The 17,008-nt window shown below is 43.9% G+C and overlaps 1 protein-coding gene across 1 annotated transcript in view; it reads left to right on the forward strand.

The window, feature by feature from the left end:
- Positions 1 to 68: 68 nt before the first annotated feature.
- EPHA4 (EPH receptor A4) overlaps positions 69 to 17,008 on the forward strand; it is a 101,181-nt gene continuing 84,241 nt past the window's right edge. The window contains exons 1-3 of the mRNA XM_027685986.1: positions 69 to 209; positions 1,121 to 1,188; positions 5,549 to 6,212. Coding sequence (XP_027541787.1) covers positions 119 to 209; positions 1,121 to 1,188; positions 5,549 to 6,212 — 823 coding nt within the window. The 5' untranslated portion in view covers positions 69 to 118. The remainder of the gene's footprint in view (positions 210 to 1,120; positions 1,189 to 5,548; positions 6,213 to 17,008) is intronic.

Here is a 17,008-nt window from a genome sequence, read left to right on the forward strand (position 1 = left end):
TTGGCGGCGGGGCCTGACGGGCGGGCGGGCCCCGCCCCCCCGGCAATGTCTATCGCGCGCCGCGCTCCATGTAGGCACTTATTCCGCTGGGATAGCGCGGCCGGAGCGCGGCGGCGGCATGGCCCGGGTCCCGATCTGCGCCCTCCTCCCGCTTCTCGTCGGCGTCTGCGGGGCCGTCACCGGCTCCCGGATCTATCCCGCCAGCGAAGGTGAGGCTTTGCCGACGGCCGGGCTCCGCGCTCCCTCGACGGGGCGCCGGGGCAAAGTTCGGTGCCCCCGGGCTGGCGACGGTGCCCTCTCCGCCGCACTCGCCGCCGGCCCCGCGCTGTCCCATGTAGTCACTGCCCGTCCGGCGGTCGCGGAGCTGCCCGGGCGGCGCTCCGGGGGCCGCCCGCGGCACTGGCACAGGTGTCTCGGGGCGGAGCGGAGCGGCCGCCGCCCGCCCCGCGCGTCCCCCCGCACTGTCTCTGCCCCGGCCGGGCCGGGCCGCGGGGCCGCAGCGCTCCCGGGAGCGGAGCCGCCGCGCCGGGGCGGCCCCGAGCCGCGAGGGCGGCTCATTAAACCGGTTCTCCCGGGAGCTCTCGGCGGCTCCGCGCCGTTCCCCGGGGCCGGGGTGCAGCCCGTTCTGCGGGACAGTCCGGCGGCGGCTCCGCGGGGGAAGCCCGCGGTCGTCCCGCAGTGCGGGCGTGGGGCGCCGGTCCCTTCGGGAACCCCCCGCTAGGTCTCTCGGTACTTGGCTGCCCTCCCGGGGTCCCGGGAAGTACCGATTGTCCGCTTATCGCCACGGTGCGGTCGCGGTCCCGGGCGGCGGGAGATGCGGTGCCCAGCGCTCCCGGGAGGCGCTCCGCTGTCCCCCGCAGGTGTGCCGGGACTCCGCCGCTCCGCGCCCGGGAGCGGCTCCGGCGCGCCGGGAAACGAGCGTGCGATTCCTCGGACCTACCCCTGAGAGACTTTCCAAGTGTTTTAAGATATTGGCGCGGTCGGAACTAACATTTCATTTCGAGTGGAAGGTGGATGCGATCTTGCTCCACACATATGGAAACGTTCAGGTAAACGATTTATTTTAATATTGCCTCTTGGCAGCTGGAATTTAATCTGTTTTATTTGTACCTTTCTGCAGTTACCTTGCTGGATTCCAGATCAGTTCAGGGAGAGCTGGGGTGGATAGCAAGTCCCTTGGAAGGAGGGGTAAGTTTTAAACCGCTATCTGATCAAAAGGGTAAAGGGGGTGATTAGTAACTTTCAGAGAGTCCTAATGGCTCGATTATTGTTGATTGTGGTGAGGAGGTCAGATTTCTTCCTTGGCTTACCAAGTGAATTACTCTTTGTTGGAGAAACTCTATACTCCCTTTGGATAGTTCTGTCATGGAAGAAGTGGAAACCAAAAGGGCAGAAAAGAGGTTTCAGAATTAGGAGATTGGTTGAGGCATGGGCTTAGATGCCTATTTAAAACTGAAATACCAACAAGAAATGTGATCTGCCGGCTGAATTGGCATTCTTGACTGCTATTATTTTATCTGTGGACTGTCTCGGCTGGGGGATGTTCAGGGCAATTGCTGTTCTATTTCTGGATGAAGGAGTGAGGATCAATATACAGACCTTTTGGTGTGATGGGACATTGCCCTATTTCAGGGTGTAAACATCGTTTATTTAGGTCTCTGAACAGAAAAACTGCTTGATGGTGATCAAGTGCTTGATGGTGATTCCTTGCACTTTCTTTCGATGTACTTTTAAATAAGACAATTGTAAGAGAAGGTTGCTTGAATGCACTGCCCAGTGGTGGTGTGATGATAAGACGTTCATTGCTGGGGGTTAGAGCTTCTTTGCTTAGCGGAGCTGCATGCAAGGTAGGTTTATTTGTTTAGTTTAGTTTTATATTAGTGGGTGGACACCTTGCTGCTCCCTCATCTGTGCCCTGACCTGCAGGGTGCCCAGTGCTTCTGTGGGAAACTCCCGAGAATGTTGGACTTTGGAGTTGCAGGGATATGGAGGAGACTGTACTTCATGGGATTTTTTTTAATAAGCAATTAGAAAAGGCTTTTCTTTCTTCAAATGAACAATTTAAGAAAAATGCCAGCAATGCACACTAAACATTAATGTAAAAAACCCTCAAATCCCTTAAATATTAAATGAGCAAAAGCAGCTTAGAATCCTTAAGCAGAAGTAACAAAGTCAAAGTGATTGAAAAAGAAAAGTGCTGAAAGATCAGGACCTGTGCACAACAAAGCACTGGATTCTTCAGGAAACCTACAAATTTACTTTTTTTTTTTTGTGTGCGTTCCCACTCGTAATTAGAAGAAGCAGAGCTAAGGAAACAGCAGTGAGCGGAAGGAATCCGAGGTTGCGTTGGCTGGTGATGCATTATGCATAAGCTCTGAATAACCATAACATGGGAGAATGGGGGATTGTTTTGCTCCCCCATTGTTGTTCTGGGTGAACTTGACTACGGTCCTGGCTTGTGCCTGAGCACACTGTGCTATCCCCAAAACCCGGTTTTTCAAAGAGTGGGGAAGTGATTGGCAGGCCTCTGGCAGCGCCCACGGTGCACATTCACTGCAGATTGCAGGCAATTGCCCTCATCTTTTGACAGTGTGGAAAGGTACAGCTCTATCTCGGTGAGAGTTGGGCTTCCTTGTTAATCCAGCACCCTGGAAAGGTCGGTTAATGAGACAGGGCCTTTTATATGGCTCTCCAAGGGGTATCTATGCTGTGTATTAAAACAGGACCTAAAATACAAGTTTTAATAAGTCAGCAGTAGAATCAATGATCAGAGGACAGCTGTATTTTATTAATGGCTGTTGGATTCCTCCTTTTCCCCCATGTTTCTTCTGACAGCACCATGCAAGCTTGAGAAGGAAATGTGTGCTCTTATTGTGGACGTGACTCGTTTCACTAAACCTACATATGTGTGTTCTATTTTTAAGCCTGTAGTGAAAAATTTAAGAGTATATGGCCTGTCTCTGAGATACAGTGCTTGGAAAGCATTTACTTTAACTTCATATGCTGCAGATTTATTTCAAGCAGCAGTGACGAACTCCTTTATCTTTCTGGGAAGATTCTGTCCTTTAGTGTTTTTCTTTAATTGTGTATACTTTATTGTCTATTAAAAAAGCTATTTGTCTAGATCTGTACCACACTGTTCCTGAGGTGTGAGGGTTGTGTGGATAAGAAGGGCTATAGATAAACATAGTAATGTAGCAGTGACTAGCAGTAATCAAATATATAGTAGCCCTGGAGGAATTAATGAATTGCATTATAAATGTAATTAATGATTTGCTCTTGCATTTCACAGTTGAAAAGCAGGTTTTGTGCCCAGAATGTTTTACTCTGCATCATTAAACTGTGGGAAGAGTTGAATTATAAAAGTTAATTTCAACTTGAAAGCAAAAAGTTACAACTTTGACCACATACTTAGAGTTACAAGTCATTTACAGTGGCTGGAAATCTGGGGCTGTAGTTATTTTCAGCTCTGTCAGAAAGACACGCGTTTATTTTTTGTTTGTGTGTTTATGAAATAAACCCAACTCTGTATATTTGTACGTTGGTCAGGAGATGGGTGTGTTGACAACTCGATCCGAAAAGTTGCTGAATTCAGTTGCTGTCTGTCTGTTGACCTCAGCGATCTCTTTATTGAATCCTCTAGCAGCATCCTCCATTGTGCAAATGCACTAAAGGAAATCCCATCAACAAGTATTATTTCCCTCTGCTTCTTCCTTTCTCTTGTACCACACACAATATAGGTAGCATAGACAATCTGAAGATAAGCAGAATGGAAAGTGATGGATCATAAAGACGATATTGTAACTGTAAACTAGGTCTGTGGCAGTTGTAAATTAAACAACTGTCTTCTTACTAACAACATGTTACGCTTTATATTGATAGATGACTTTTTAAGATTTATTTTTTCCTTTTCTCTGAAAAGGAGTGACATGCTGAGTATTGATTTCCCCCCCTCCTTCATTTTAATTTGCAGTTATCTCTAGGCAGCAAATAAAATATTATTCTTTCTGCTCCTAGTGACTCATGGTGCTAACTGCTGTCATTCTATAAACGGATTCAGCTAAGCTGGAAGCTTTTTAAGTAAAAATCACTTGCATAAGAGCAATCTTTGTGAGAAGAATGCAGGATATTATACAAGAAGCCCTTTAACGTTAAGAAGGCTTCTGTTTATCAAAGCCATGGCTTCAGTAGTTCTGAAAAGCACTTCTGGGAAGTCTCTTTAAAGTTATTACTGTTTTCTAAGGATAACTTTATATGCTTCATTGGATCGCCTGCATACCTAGTCAGCATATCATTATCTAATATTTTTTAAAAAAGGAATAAATTGAATAATATAAATTGAAGTGCTACAGTTTGGTTTTTTTTCTGGAAAGATTTCTCTCCCTAATGCCTGTACTTTCCCTTTTCTTCCCACCAGGAGAGCACTGTGATAAACTTTCTTCTGTTTCTGATAATACTTAAAACAATTTTTTTTTTCAGAACTGTTTCAGAACTTTCCTTTTCTAAGTTCATCATGCTGAACTCATGGATCTCTTTTTTCCATACCCTCCTTGGATTACATGTATTGTTGTTGTTTCATAGTCATGTTGCCTGTTAGTTTGGCACTTCTGAAGATGTCTGAACTTGATTTGAGGAGTGTAACAGTTTTGAAGCATGCAAGCTACCCTGATCTTTCAGCACTTTACCTCTCTGTTAACCTTTTTGGGTTTTTGATGATATGAATGTAGCTGTTTCCTGACATTTCCTCCGAAAAAAAATATGTAATATTCCTTCTTTTTCTGCCTTCCCACTAGTAAGAAACTCTGTTTGGATAATGAAGTTATAGTGGTGTTTCTGGTAGACTGATGCTGTTGTCTCTTTACCTGTTGTTCCTTCTCTAAGAGCCACCAAGTCAAGGACCCAGTTCTCTGTAGACAGCTATTTCTGCCCAGCTCTGTAGCAAAGACTGTTTGCTGAGTGTCTGGGATATGGGTAGCCCAGGAAAGGAGTTGACAGCTTAAAGAAATAATAAGGGTTGACTTAAGAATTTTTAAACTATGTGATAGTAGTGCCAGAAATGTGGATGTTATTCTCTCTATCTCGTGTTTTTTGTGTGACCAAGTCATGCTATGTCAGTGTTGGATATTCCCACGTACAAGACAGAGTCCACGTGTTATCCACTGCAGAGAAAACACTGTAGGCCAGTTCTGCACTGGGAGTCTGTGAAGTCCTGTATGTAGCCCTAATCTAAGCAGGGTCCTGTGGACTGAATTGTAGTGCAAATAAACCTAGTCAGTTGATGGAGCATTCTTGGATTGGTTCAGAGGTCCTTTAAAACATGTTTGCTCCTCGAGGCATTACTTGATTTGGAACTCGTTTCTCCTGAACAGGTTCTTCCTTTAATGTCCAAGTAGTTGAGGTCCTGGCTATGACTTGGTCTGCTAGTTTGTTTTTGTTTCTTTGTTTGTTTGTTTCCCTTTAATGGAAAAAGGGCAGATTGTTTGCTGTGAAGCTCAGTTGTTCCTTTTAATACTGATATATATTTTTCTTCCCCTTTTCCTCTCTGCAGTGGGAGGAAGTAAGCATTATGGATGAGAAGAACACTCCGATCCGCACCTATCAAGTCTGCAATGTGATGGAGCCCAGTCAGAATAATTGGCTACGAACTGACTGGATTCCCCGTGAGGGGGCTCAAAGGGTATATATTGAAATCAAGTTCACACTCAGAGATTGCAACAGCCTGCCGGGCGTCATGGGAACTTGCAAAGAGACTTTCAACCTTTATTATTATGAATCAAACAATGATAAGGAGCGTTTTATTCGAGAGAGCCAGTTTGCCAAGATCGATACCATTGCTGCTGATGAGAGCTTCACCCAGGTGGACATTGGAGACAGGATCATGAAGCTGAATACAGAGATACGGGATGTAGGACCACTCAGCAAGAAAGGGTTTTATTTGGCTTTTCAGGATGTCGGTGCCTGCATTGCTTTGGTCTCTGTTCGTGTCTTCTATAAGAAGTGCCCGTTGACAGTTCGGAACCTGGCACAGTTTCCAGACACCATTACTGGGGCTGATACATCCTCTCTGGTGGAGGTTCGTGGCTCCTGTGTCAACAACTCAGAAGAGAAGGATGTGCCAAAAATGTACTGTGGGGCAGATGGCGAATGGCTGGTGCCCATTGGCAACTGTCTGTGCAATGCTGGCTATGAAGAACGCAATGGTGAATGCCAAGGTAGGATGAGCCATATTGTACTCTTCATTAGGGCTTAGTTGAATGCATAATTGAATCAGAGATGAGGGTAAATGGAGTAAAGCCAGTAATTAGCAGCCCCATGGGATTTGGTGGGACAGAGGGGTTTAATGAAGAAGTCCAATAGCTCCAGGTGGCAAGGCTAAGAATTACATAATGTAAAACAAATGATACTGCCATAATAGGCAGAAGGTGAAACACATTTTCTAGCAGGTGCCTAAATTTGATTTGGCTCATGATAGTCACCAAAATGTGAATGACTACATAACAGTGCAGTTGAGCTACCATTGTTTGAAGAGACAAATCTTTCAAGTGAACTTTGTTAAGCACAGGAAATTCTGGCAAAGTCTCCTTTGGATAATGCAGTGGGTTAAGAACCAGCCTGGGAGGCAGGGACAGGAGTTTTAGCTGGATTACTTTCCCGCTTTGAGAAGTGGAAGTCTTTGGTGTTTTACTTGTCGCAAATTTTTAGCACTAAATACCCTTTGATATTTGACACTGCTGCCTTTGTTAAATATTTTCATTTCTCAGAGAGTCTCTATTGTCAGTTAAATAATAGAGGTGCTAGGATACTCTTAGAAATGCTAGAAGTCTCCACCCCACCCTCCCACACACACACACACACACACACACACACACACACACACACTATCCTGTGTGCTGCAGAATTGGGGATTAAAGTGTGTATAAAAGACAGACTCTCCTAAAAGAAAAGACCTCAATACCTATATTCTCTACACCTCCCTTTTCTGGAAAAAGAAGTTGTAAAAGATTGGGGAAGGAGAGAAAGGAGTTTATAAATAAAATATCTTTAGCCTCTGCTTCTAAACTCTTGCTCATGTAAGCATAAATTAAGATCAGACTTAAATGGATTCTTGCACAGGTCAGCGAGCTTAATTTTGCCTGGTGCTGAATTGAAGGTGCTCAGCTCCTTGGGGGATTTGGAACCATGTTTCTAGAAAAGGTTTTTTGGAGCCAATTGCCTTACATCTTCTTGGTGTGCTTTTCATGAGGTCATTTTTTTGATCTTGAGACTAAGCACAAGTTAGTGAGGCAAGTACCTAACAGCTCTTGGGCTGGAATCCTAAGAGAATGGTGTCTTTTGAATGTCTTACTTGATTTCTTTTGAATGCTAATCTACAGTCAATATGAAGTTCAACAATATGTGTTGAAATTAAGCTTTGTTAGGAAAGAAGCACTAAGTGTAAACTTCAGCCTTAATTTCTAGAGTTTTTGCTATATGACAAAAGCTTAGGTATGAAATAGTGGCAATAAAATTAGTGTGGGCTGTACAGAGAACTGAAAGATGAGCAGCACAATGACAGGACATCCTCTGTGGGGTGAATTACTCAGGTTTTTTCTTTGGTTTTTTTTTAATCCAGTGAGATGGAAACTTGAAAACCTGTTTATCGTGAGATGTGTGAACCTGTGACTGTGGTACTGACGGGGTGATGTGGGGAGAGCCCTTGGTGGCTGTGGAGATACTGTTACTCTCTTAATAGCTCAATAACTTCTGGGCAAACCTTCTCGACACATTTACAGCCTGGCTTCTCAGAGGAGGAAGTGAATGGGGGAGCACATCTTGGTTTATTGCACAGGGATTATTCTGCTTTCTCCTAAAGGCCTATTAGGTCAGCACTGGGTCACTCTGATTGACACAGATCTACCATTTTTCAGCGTCAGTGGCCCAGACGTGATGAGCTAATTGCCTAACAAATCCTGTGTTGTTGAGGGGAAATCTCTTGAGGTTTTACTGGTGGGCAGTGGTTATACTGACATACATTTTGAATTTATTTTTGTAGTGTTGGACTAGACCTTAGAGATGAATGTCAGCTTACCTAACGGGTCTCAGCTGCACCTGAGCAAGTTTGGGCTCAGGAAACCCAATTTTCTGTTTCCCAATTAACAGGAAGATCAGGTGATGCCATATTGACAAAGGCAATAGGAACATTCCGTCTCTTGGGCTCTCCAGAGTGAAGTTGGCCTGGACTAGTCACTTTGAGAGTATTTGAGCCAGCACATAATTTGAAAGTGCTAAACCCATTTCATCAGTGGTTATTTGTGGTTTCCTTTTCTCACACTTGCCATTCTCCAGCCAGAACAGTTTACTGGGAAGTTCCTCTTGGTGAATTCATGAAGCTCACTGGAACTGTGCAGCTCCTCTCTGGTTTCCAGCGAGGCTGTTAAAGCAGTTTGGCCTTTGACATCATTGAATGAGGTTTCCCCTTTTCTTTCCCCTCTTAACTTCATCGTTTAGCAAATGTTCTGCTCTGACAGGTTTTTGGAAGGGAGGAGGAGGAGGATGAAGTGAGGAGGATTCCTGTGGTTTTGGTACAGAGGACTGGGGGCAGGGGGAGAGAGTTTGAGTTTGGGAAAGTCTGTAAAAGGGTGCTGGTCTGGGACTGGAGCTGGTGAGCAGGTTCCGCCTCAATTGTTTTTCAGTAGGTTGGCTGTGGCAGGACAAATACAAGGAAAGGTCAGAGGTTGTCCGTTTCCTCATCCATCTTCCCTTGTGATCCTAGGGTCAGAGTTAGGGTTGATTAAGATCTTAAATGTTTGACAAAAGCTCAGTGGGCAGAAATAGTTCAGGCCAGTTGCACTTGTTGGGAGATCCACAGTTGATGTTGGAATTCTGTGTCTTTTCCTGGGACCTGCTCCCTGCCATGCAGTGCTGGGGCAGACCAGCTGGCACTTGGGTTGTCCTGTGAGCTGCTTCAAGTTCGCTCAACCTCCTGATTTTTAAATAATGCATTTTCCTTGAGATGCTTTTGCTTAATTTCTGATGTGTGTGTGGGAAGCATAATGGAAAGCCACTTCACATCTAAAGTTATTCCTGTAGTGGGAGTTAATGACTTTCTGACCTTGAACGGGATTTTTAAAAAATTGTGTTGGTGGTATGGAGGTGTTTGAATACGATGACAAAAAACTGTCCTTCCTCTGACTGCTATTTTTTTCTCCAGCTGATTTTATTGATGATGATTGTCTTACTGAACATGCATAAGTGCATGTGTATGTACATATGCAAAAACCCAGGGCAGAAGGGAAAAGGAGCTAAGTATTTAATCCATATTTATTTGGGAAGCTTCACAGGTGTGTCATGGCAGTGGTTCTACAAAATTGGTCCTGATCAGTAGAAATATTAGGTGAGCACTGATTCTTTGCTCGCAGATGCACTTGTAGCTGTGAACCTAATGCAAAAAAAAAAAAATCCAGTTTGCTGTTGGGTTTTTTTTTTAAATTTTCTGTTACTGTTTATTCTCCCTCAAATGTTTTGTGTTAATGGCTGTCCACTTAGGAGAGCATAAATCTGGAATATTGTTGATGGAACATGACTATCCCAACTAGTGTCACGTCTCAAGGCTAAGGCAATTAGTGCTTTAGGGCAAAGCTGAGACATAAAGTAATTTTCAACTTCTCTTGTACTCATCATTGTTATGTAAATTGTTTTGTTACACATTAATATAATGTGGTTTGGATTTAGTTACGATTTCCTTATGATAAAACACATATCTTTCTTCCTCAAAGGAGGAGGGGGGGGGAAACAAGCAGGAAGGGAGAAAAGACAGATTAAAGAAGCAATAGACTGTAGCCATCTGTGATGATTTTGATGCTGTGAAATTACAAATCTCAATTTTAGACCTGCCATTTAGTATAAATATGTGAGACAGTTGAGATTTTTACTGTGATACTGTAAAGGTTATGAGAGCCAACAGCTTTGTCTTCATCTACACTTGCTTTTTCTGAGTTGTGAATTGGCCAATTGGCAGAAAATCCAGTGTCATTTAAAATATGGCTCAGTCTTGGTTTCATATCACTGCTGTTTTTAGAATTTTCCTTCAAACTTTGATAAGAGCATCCCTAAGAAGTAATAATTTGAATGATAAGATTCTTTTTATCTCAGAGGCTTTGAAGAGTGGCTGTGATCATTGAAAGCCGCAGTTCAGTTTACATCAGAAGGGTACAGTCTAATTATATGTTTTTCTGTGATAAGATTTTTGGATGGTGGGTTTTGTAGGGGTGGGGAAGTAAAATAATTTGTGTGTACTTTCCCATTTTAGTCATAGATAACTTTTTTTGTCAGAATAGCACTGATGTACAGTCTGGCTGCACAAAAGGGTAATCAGAAGGGTGACTAAGACTGCGCAGATTTGAGATTTCAGAAGGATTTTTTTTCAGGTTGATTATTTTTGGCAGAGGGGAAAAAAATGCATAGACTCAACATGTTACGTTTTAAAAGGAGCTGAGAAGACGGAAGCTACCAGGCGGGGCCTGGGAGCGATACTGAAACACAGTCTGTCTGAACCAAATTTAGTTGGTTCTCTTCTCTGCTGATTTGGTTATGTTATGTTCTCATGTAGCTCAATAGATCTTCCAAGGGTTGCTCCCTCTGTGAATTTTTTTTTTTTTTGTACCACCTGGTGCATTTCAAAATCTCCATTTAAATGTCACTGCAGGCTCTCTATTGCTTTTCTCCTGCCTGGCCTCCTCAGAAGTCAAGCTGCAGTTGTCCCTTCATGTGTTGCTTGGAGAAGGGCTGGGATTGCTTCCTTCTGAATTCCTGACAAAATTTCTGCTAGTACACAGGGGAGCAATATCTGGTCCTTATTCTGTGTGTTACTGGTAAAAAGCACGATCCTCAGAATCAAAGCCAGATGAGCTGTTGTGGTGGTATGAATTTCATGGTAGGTCCGGGTAGTCTTTTGTGGGACTTACAGCCCGTCTTCTGGTTTTTGTGTGTGTTCTTATAGGAAAAAAAAAAAAGGCAAAAGAACACTTTCCAGACAGCTCATCTTGTGTGTGATGAGTTTGGTATTTAGATCTTGGCTGGGTAAGGGTTATTATCTGTCTAATAATATGCTCCACTGAGCTTGGTCTTTATTGCGCCTGTGAGAAGTGATTAAAGAAATGCTCAGCAGTACACTAAGGTCTTTTGAGACTGCATTAAAAAGCCCCCCAAACTTGTGAGATAAATATCTTATCTGGTTTCATTCCATTATGCCACATCCTTTTCAAATATTGCAGGGAGCAGGTGAGGTCACACAGTTTTGTGAATCAGAGACAATTAACACTCCCATGACTAAATGGCCATTTTATGAATATTCAGAGCCTGCTTCACCTCCCTGGGAAGCAAACATGTTGGTTCCCTTCTCCTTCCTCCTGCTAGAGACTAGGGAGGCTCTCCCTGTGAATGGGGATTGGCAGCTGTCGCCAGCTTTGCCTTTTGCATGCAGCAAATTCCTCATTTACATCTTTTGTATACACCCTCATGCAAAGTAGCACACCCATTTCCCCACTTCACAAAGGAGATAAGAGCTTCCTTTGGAAAAGCCAGCCAAAATCTCCTTCTGTTTATGCAGAGCTCAAAGATTTGGATTTTATGCAAATGGATTCTGGTTTTATTTTTTTTTTTGATCTCTTTGTTTAAGAGATAGTGTAATATTTGCACAGTATGCTCCTCATGTCTTGAAGTCTCCTCTTGACTATGGCTGACTGTCACTCTTGCCCCAAACTGCAGCTTCAAGCCAGCCTGTGGGAAAGTGCTGTGCTCCAAAACTCTGCAGAATGATGGCTGGAGTGTAGAAGTGCTGCTTCTTGTGCCTGGTGGGGCTGCAGGTTCTTGTGTGTCATCTCCTCTAGATATTCTCCATCACAAAGCCCTTCTATAGCTGCATCCTCAGCTGGGGGATGACCAGGTTCAGGAGGTGGGATCCCCTCTGTGCACACACGTGCATAAAAAAGCATTACACTTTCTCTGGACACTTTCTCTGCTTTGTACCAAGGACCTGCTCAGGCCTGGTCTAGTGCCCTTCCCTTTGCTGTACAGGCTGCAGAAGTGGCCTTGGCCCATGGTTATAGTGTGGTGAAAAGGGGCTCCCGGCACTTGGGTAAGTAAACATGCAGAAATGCTCTGCTGTCTTTATTTATTGAAAGAAAATAATCTGTGAGAAAAGTTCTGCTTTCTTAAGCCTCATGATTATACGAGAACCCATATTTTATTTTATTTTTGGTTTTAGTGGCTTTCTTTTCTTTTTAACTTTGCTTTATTTCAACTTTACTTAAAATTGCCTTTGGCTTGAAATAAAGCTGAGGCTCATTAAATGCTCCCAAAACACAGGCTTGTTCAGAATGGATTTGTTGAAAGGTTTATTGATATAAGTTAGAACACATGCTGCATGAATGTACTGTATTTCTTTAAAGTACTGTTTTTCATTTTGTGTCTTTATAAATCAGTGGTATGAAATTGGGACCCTGATCGTGTTGGGGCTACATCCTATAAGAAACCAGAAGGAAAAACATGGTTGTGGGGAGTTGTCGTTTTTGTTGGATGTCCAATTAGTGTTTAACTTGAAGGTAATTTCACAGGGGTAGTAAACTGCGCAGTGTGAAACCTGGTGGCGTAATTAAATGGAGGAAAGGCTCTTTAAAATAACAAAGGAACGTGCAAAAACTTTGCTTTTGTCCTAATAGTCACCCAGAAGGGGAGGTCATGCTGTTTAAAGTACAATATGGATGGGCTATTAAGGTTTGGAGGAAAAAAGGAGGGGGGAAGAAAGCTAAGCTGTACAGTTGGTATTTGCTTTGGCTCATTTAGTCATGGATGCCTAGAAAACACTCCATTTGCTGGTTTGCTTTTTATTTTTTCCTTAGATAGGTGGGTTTAAATCTCACTATTATTAATCTATATAAACCCAGTGAAAGAGGTGTGCTGGGAAAACAGGCCTTGGATTCACTGGGGGCTTGGTGCTGCCTGGCTCAGGCTGCAGAGAGGCGGCAGTTTCAGCAGCCTGAGCAAAGGTGGGGTCCTGTGCAGGAGGAAGAGGAGGAGGGATGCTCTTGTGCTGCAGCAGCTGGAGGAGGGAAGACTAGGGAACCTTCCCAGAGGCATGCAGGATGTCTGTGGTTGAGATAAGACCAGAGGGAAGACTGACTCTAGTGTCCTATGTCCCCTCCTCACTCGTCAAAAGCAATTGGTCACCTTTCTCTGATGAGGGACCCATCTTATGTGCTGGAGCTCCCTGAAACATTATTTGAACTAAGGAGATCAATAATTATTGCTTCTGCTTGTATATGTGAATGCTTTGTACAGGCATACTACAAAGCTGCAGTACAGTGTCTTAATTACCCAGATAATCCTGTTTGCTTGTATTTTTAAACTATGGAGCGCTGGGTAATTATTCAATTCTTAATAGAAGGCAAATGGCAATGTAAACAATAATTAGGATGTTAGACTAATGTGCTTCAAAGCAAATTGGATTTTTTTTCATACTGTTCAGCATGAAGTCCCATAAAGCTGACAATTTAGTGGCAAGGAAGCAAGTTCCATTTTGCTCATATTTTCTGGTGTTATCTCTTCATGCCTTGTTTCTGTGAATGAGTTTGCTCTGATGCTGCTGTCTGCTCCAGAACCAATGTCAGGTTGACAGTCAGCTCTCCCCATTTGCCTATTCTCTCCTGCAGCTTTTTTGTCCCCTGCAGCCAGGGGTTAGAGGTCAGCAGCATCCCGAATTCCTTCCTGTGCCAGGGCAGGTGGGCATGGAGGGATGCAGCTGGTGCTGCTGGTGTAGCTGGCACCTGGCTTGATGGGCTCTGGCTGTCTCAGGTCAGGGTCCAGAGGAGAGGGACTAGACTGAGCTTGGTGACTTAAGTTCTTGCTACGTCTGGGTTCAGGTCTTCTGCTTGCCAAGCAAGGCTGACTTTAGCCTCGGAAATAAAGACATACTTGAAGGGAAATTCAAGTTTTCGTCTCTTTACGCTTTGAAAGCAGGGTAATATGCTGGTGGGTCAGAGCTACTACTCATCTCCCTTAGCTTGGAGAACACTCCTGGTTTTCACAGCTTACCTCAGATTTTACTAGGAGCATGATAGGAGCCACAAACATGGATGTGAAACATTCAATTGATTTCTGTTCTATCTGCACAACTTGTGTATTTAACATATTTCAGTACTTCCACAGACCAGTAATTAAATCCTGCCATTGTATCAATTCCTCACATTGTATTTAGCCAGTGATTGAAAACCGTGTGTTGGTAGCAAAGGTGTTAGTCAATAATGCTGCTGCTTTCTGAAATACTTTAATAATGTCTCTGTCACACTGAGGGTTTTGTCTGGCCTTCATAGTGTGTTCTCAGCAGTTGAAGGGATTGAACAACTGCCTTTATTTTCCCCGTTATCAATGCTAAGAAAGGCCAAAATGTGTTCCAGTTGTTGATGCTGAATTACAGAAATTGAATTACAGAAATTTAATTTTAACTACATTTTATTTTTCTGTGAAGTGTGTGTGTGTGGGAATCAATGGAACACTTCAAGATATTATGGCTGAATTTTTTCGATACTAATACAGGCTATCTTTATATTAATAAAGTGTGCACTTAGATTTAAAATAAGAAAATCCACACCCTCTAAGAGGCTTTTTGCCAGGCCACATTTTAATAGCCCTAATTAACAAGTCTGTCTTTCCATACATCAAACATTTCTGTCTGGAGAGCTGAAGAATACCGACCAGGGCTTCTGTGAACTTGGGGCTTGAATTCATTTGTTTTCAGTTTTAAGTGTTTTCTGCTGTTGAAAAAGACATCGCTGCTTTGAAAAGTTTCCTTTTGAAGTGTCCAGCCTAGCAGTGACTGAAGCAGCCAATGGGCATATTAGCATGTTAAAAGGACCGGATCAATACCTTCCTCTCCCTCTTCTCTGCTGGGGCTGGGCAACCCTTGCTTGGAGTCTGACCAGCTGCACCTCTGCATTTCCAGGGAGCCATCAGTAGTGGCATGAGTTGTGTCAAGCTGAGACTGGTTGATCCAGTGCCCAGGCTCTTTCAAGGATGGCAATTTGAAAATGGATTTGAGGGAATTGATAGCTTTGGGAAGATCAGACAGCTTGTGTAATTATAAACAGGATTAGAAGGCTAGTGTAGGGAGAAATAGGAGATCAGTTGTAGGGCATAAGTTGGCTGAACTCCTTCTGATGCTGGAGTATTTGGTTTTGTTGTACTTAGCTGGTGTGTGTAGAAGATTTCTTTGGGCTTTTTCAAGAGACAAGTAAACACAAATTAAAAAGGTGTGTGGGCAGTCCCTGCTGTTTCACAGCTTGGGGGCAGTGGCTGCTGGATAAGTATAGCAGGAGATGCTTAGATACAGCTGTGTTTGCCGACAAACTGAAGAAGATGGTTCTGACTTCCCCCATGTGTGGTCTGCAGCCCCAGCCTGGGTGCCTGCACACCTGCAGGAGCACCTTCCAGGAGCACCTGGTGGGATGCTCTCTCTTGTCCTTGGCTGTCTGGTTGCCAAACTCCTGCTCCCTGATGCAGGCCTCCCTGGGGCCTTGGGGCAGTGCTCAGTGTCTGTGCCCTGGTGGGAGAGACAGCCCCTGCATGTGGGATTGGGAGTGGGGGAAGCATTGAAGGTTCCTCCTGTGGCCATCAGTGTTAAAATAATGGACAAATGATTGCAGTAATCAAGATGGCTGTGGAGCTGTTCTGAAATGGAGACTGTTTCTTGGGAGGCTTCCTGCGGTCTCGCACACCAGAGACGTGAGAAGATAACAGAGTTCTGTTGCTGTTTCTTTTTAGTGGCTTTGGTGTTTGCATCTTGCACATCTGCCAGCCTTCCCTTAATCTCTGAAGTCCCATAACACAGTTATTAGGTTGACACATTTTGTCCACTTGTAATTAGTTCTTGGATTTCCTCATTTATTTTTGTGGTGATCAGTAGTATCCAGGGTAGAGCTAATAAGACAGCTGAAATCAGGACCAGGTCCCTATGTGCACTCCACCTGCTCATTAATCAAGGACTCTGCAGTTAATGAGAGTAATTTCCAGGTAATATTTAATCTCAGAGTAGCAATAGTTACACTTAATGTGAAGGAACTTTTTTTGAGGTTCGTTGCTGAACTCATTCCCATGGCACATTAGAAACTGTGCTGTGCTACTCCCAGATGTACTTCTGTCAGGCTACCCAAATTTGGACTATGTCCAAAAATTCATACAAGATGAAAATACTGGATCCAATACTTTAGGCTGGACATGACACTTCAGTGGGTGCTGAGTACAACACATGCATATAGATGTGGCTGATAATGTACACGGTTTTGTAATGCTTTGAGGTTCAAAGGCCTGTCTATGTGGGGAGGAAAGTTGAAAGCAATCAACTAAAGGAGTGACGTTGGTGAGCATAACTTAAGGTACATCACTAATTACCCACAAGACTGTTTCCATCCTTTTTGGCTGAATCTACCCATGTGCAGATCCTTTATCCATTTAGTTGATTCACCTTAAAGTTCTCAGTGGCTCTTTGAAGACATGCTCTCAGTGCCCAGTTTCAGTATGCCCAGAATTAATGTACTTGGTAACCTTGAATTCAACACACCCAATAGCTTGGGAAAGTGAGCTCAAAGGGTTGTGGGCACTGGGAAAGGATGTGTTTATAGCTTTAGGATTCTTTAATTTGTGAGAGAAGAGAACAAAATCCACCTACAGTCACTCGCAGCAGAAGGGGAAGGAGCGTGACCGCAGCGATTTCAAGGAGGGCATCTGGCTCCAGAGAGGGGCAGGAGATCTCATCCACTGTGAAAGAGCAGCACCAGCTGTGATTGAGGCTGGTGGAGGGGCATCATGGGGCTGATCCAGCACTGCAGGGAACTGCCCTTGTCTTGACAGGAGTGGTGCACTTCCAAGGGCAGTATTTGGCCTTATTATCTCATGTCCTTCCCATTAGGCTGCACTGGGACGGTGAGTGTGCAGAGCTGGTCCTTTTAGTTCAAGATGAACTGTGATTGGAGTATGA

The sequence above is a fragment of the Neopelma chrysocephalum genome, unplaced genomic scaffold (assembly GCF_003984885.1).
Source record: "Neopelma chrysocephalum unplaced genomic scaffold, ASM398488v2 Primary Assembly neopelma1_70, whole genome shotgun sequence".
Lineage (NCBI taxonomy): Eukaryota > Metazoa > Chordata > Aves > Passeriformes > Pipridae > Neopelma > Neopelma chrysocephalum.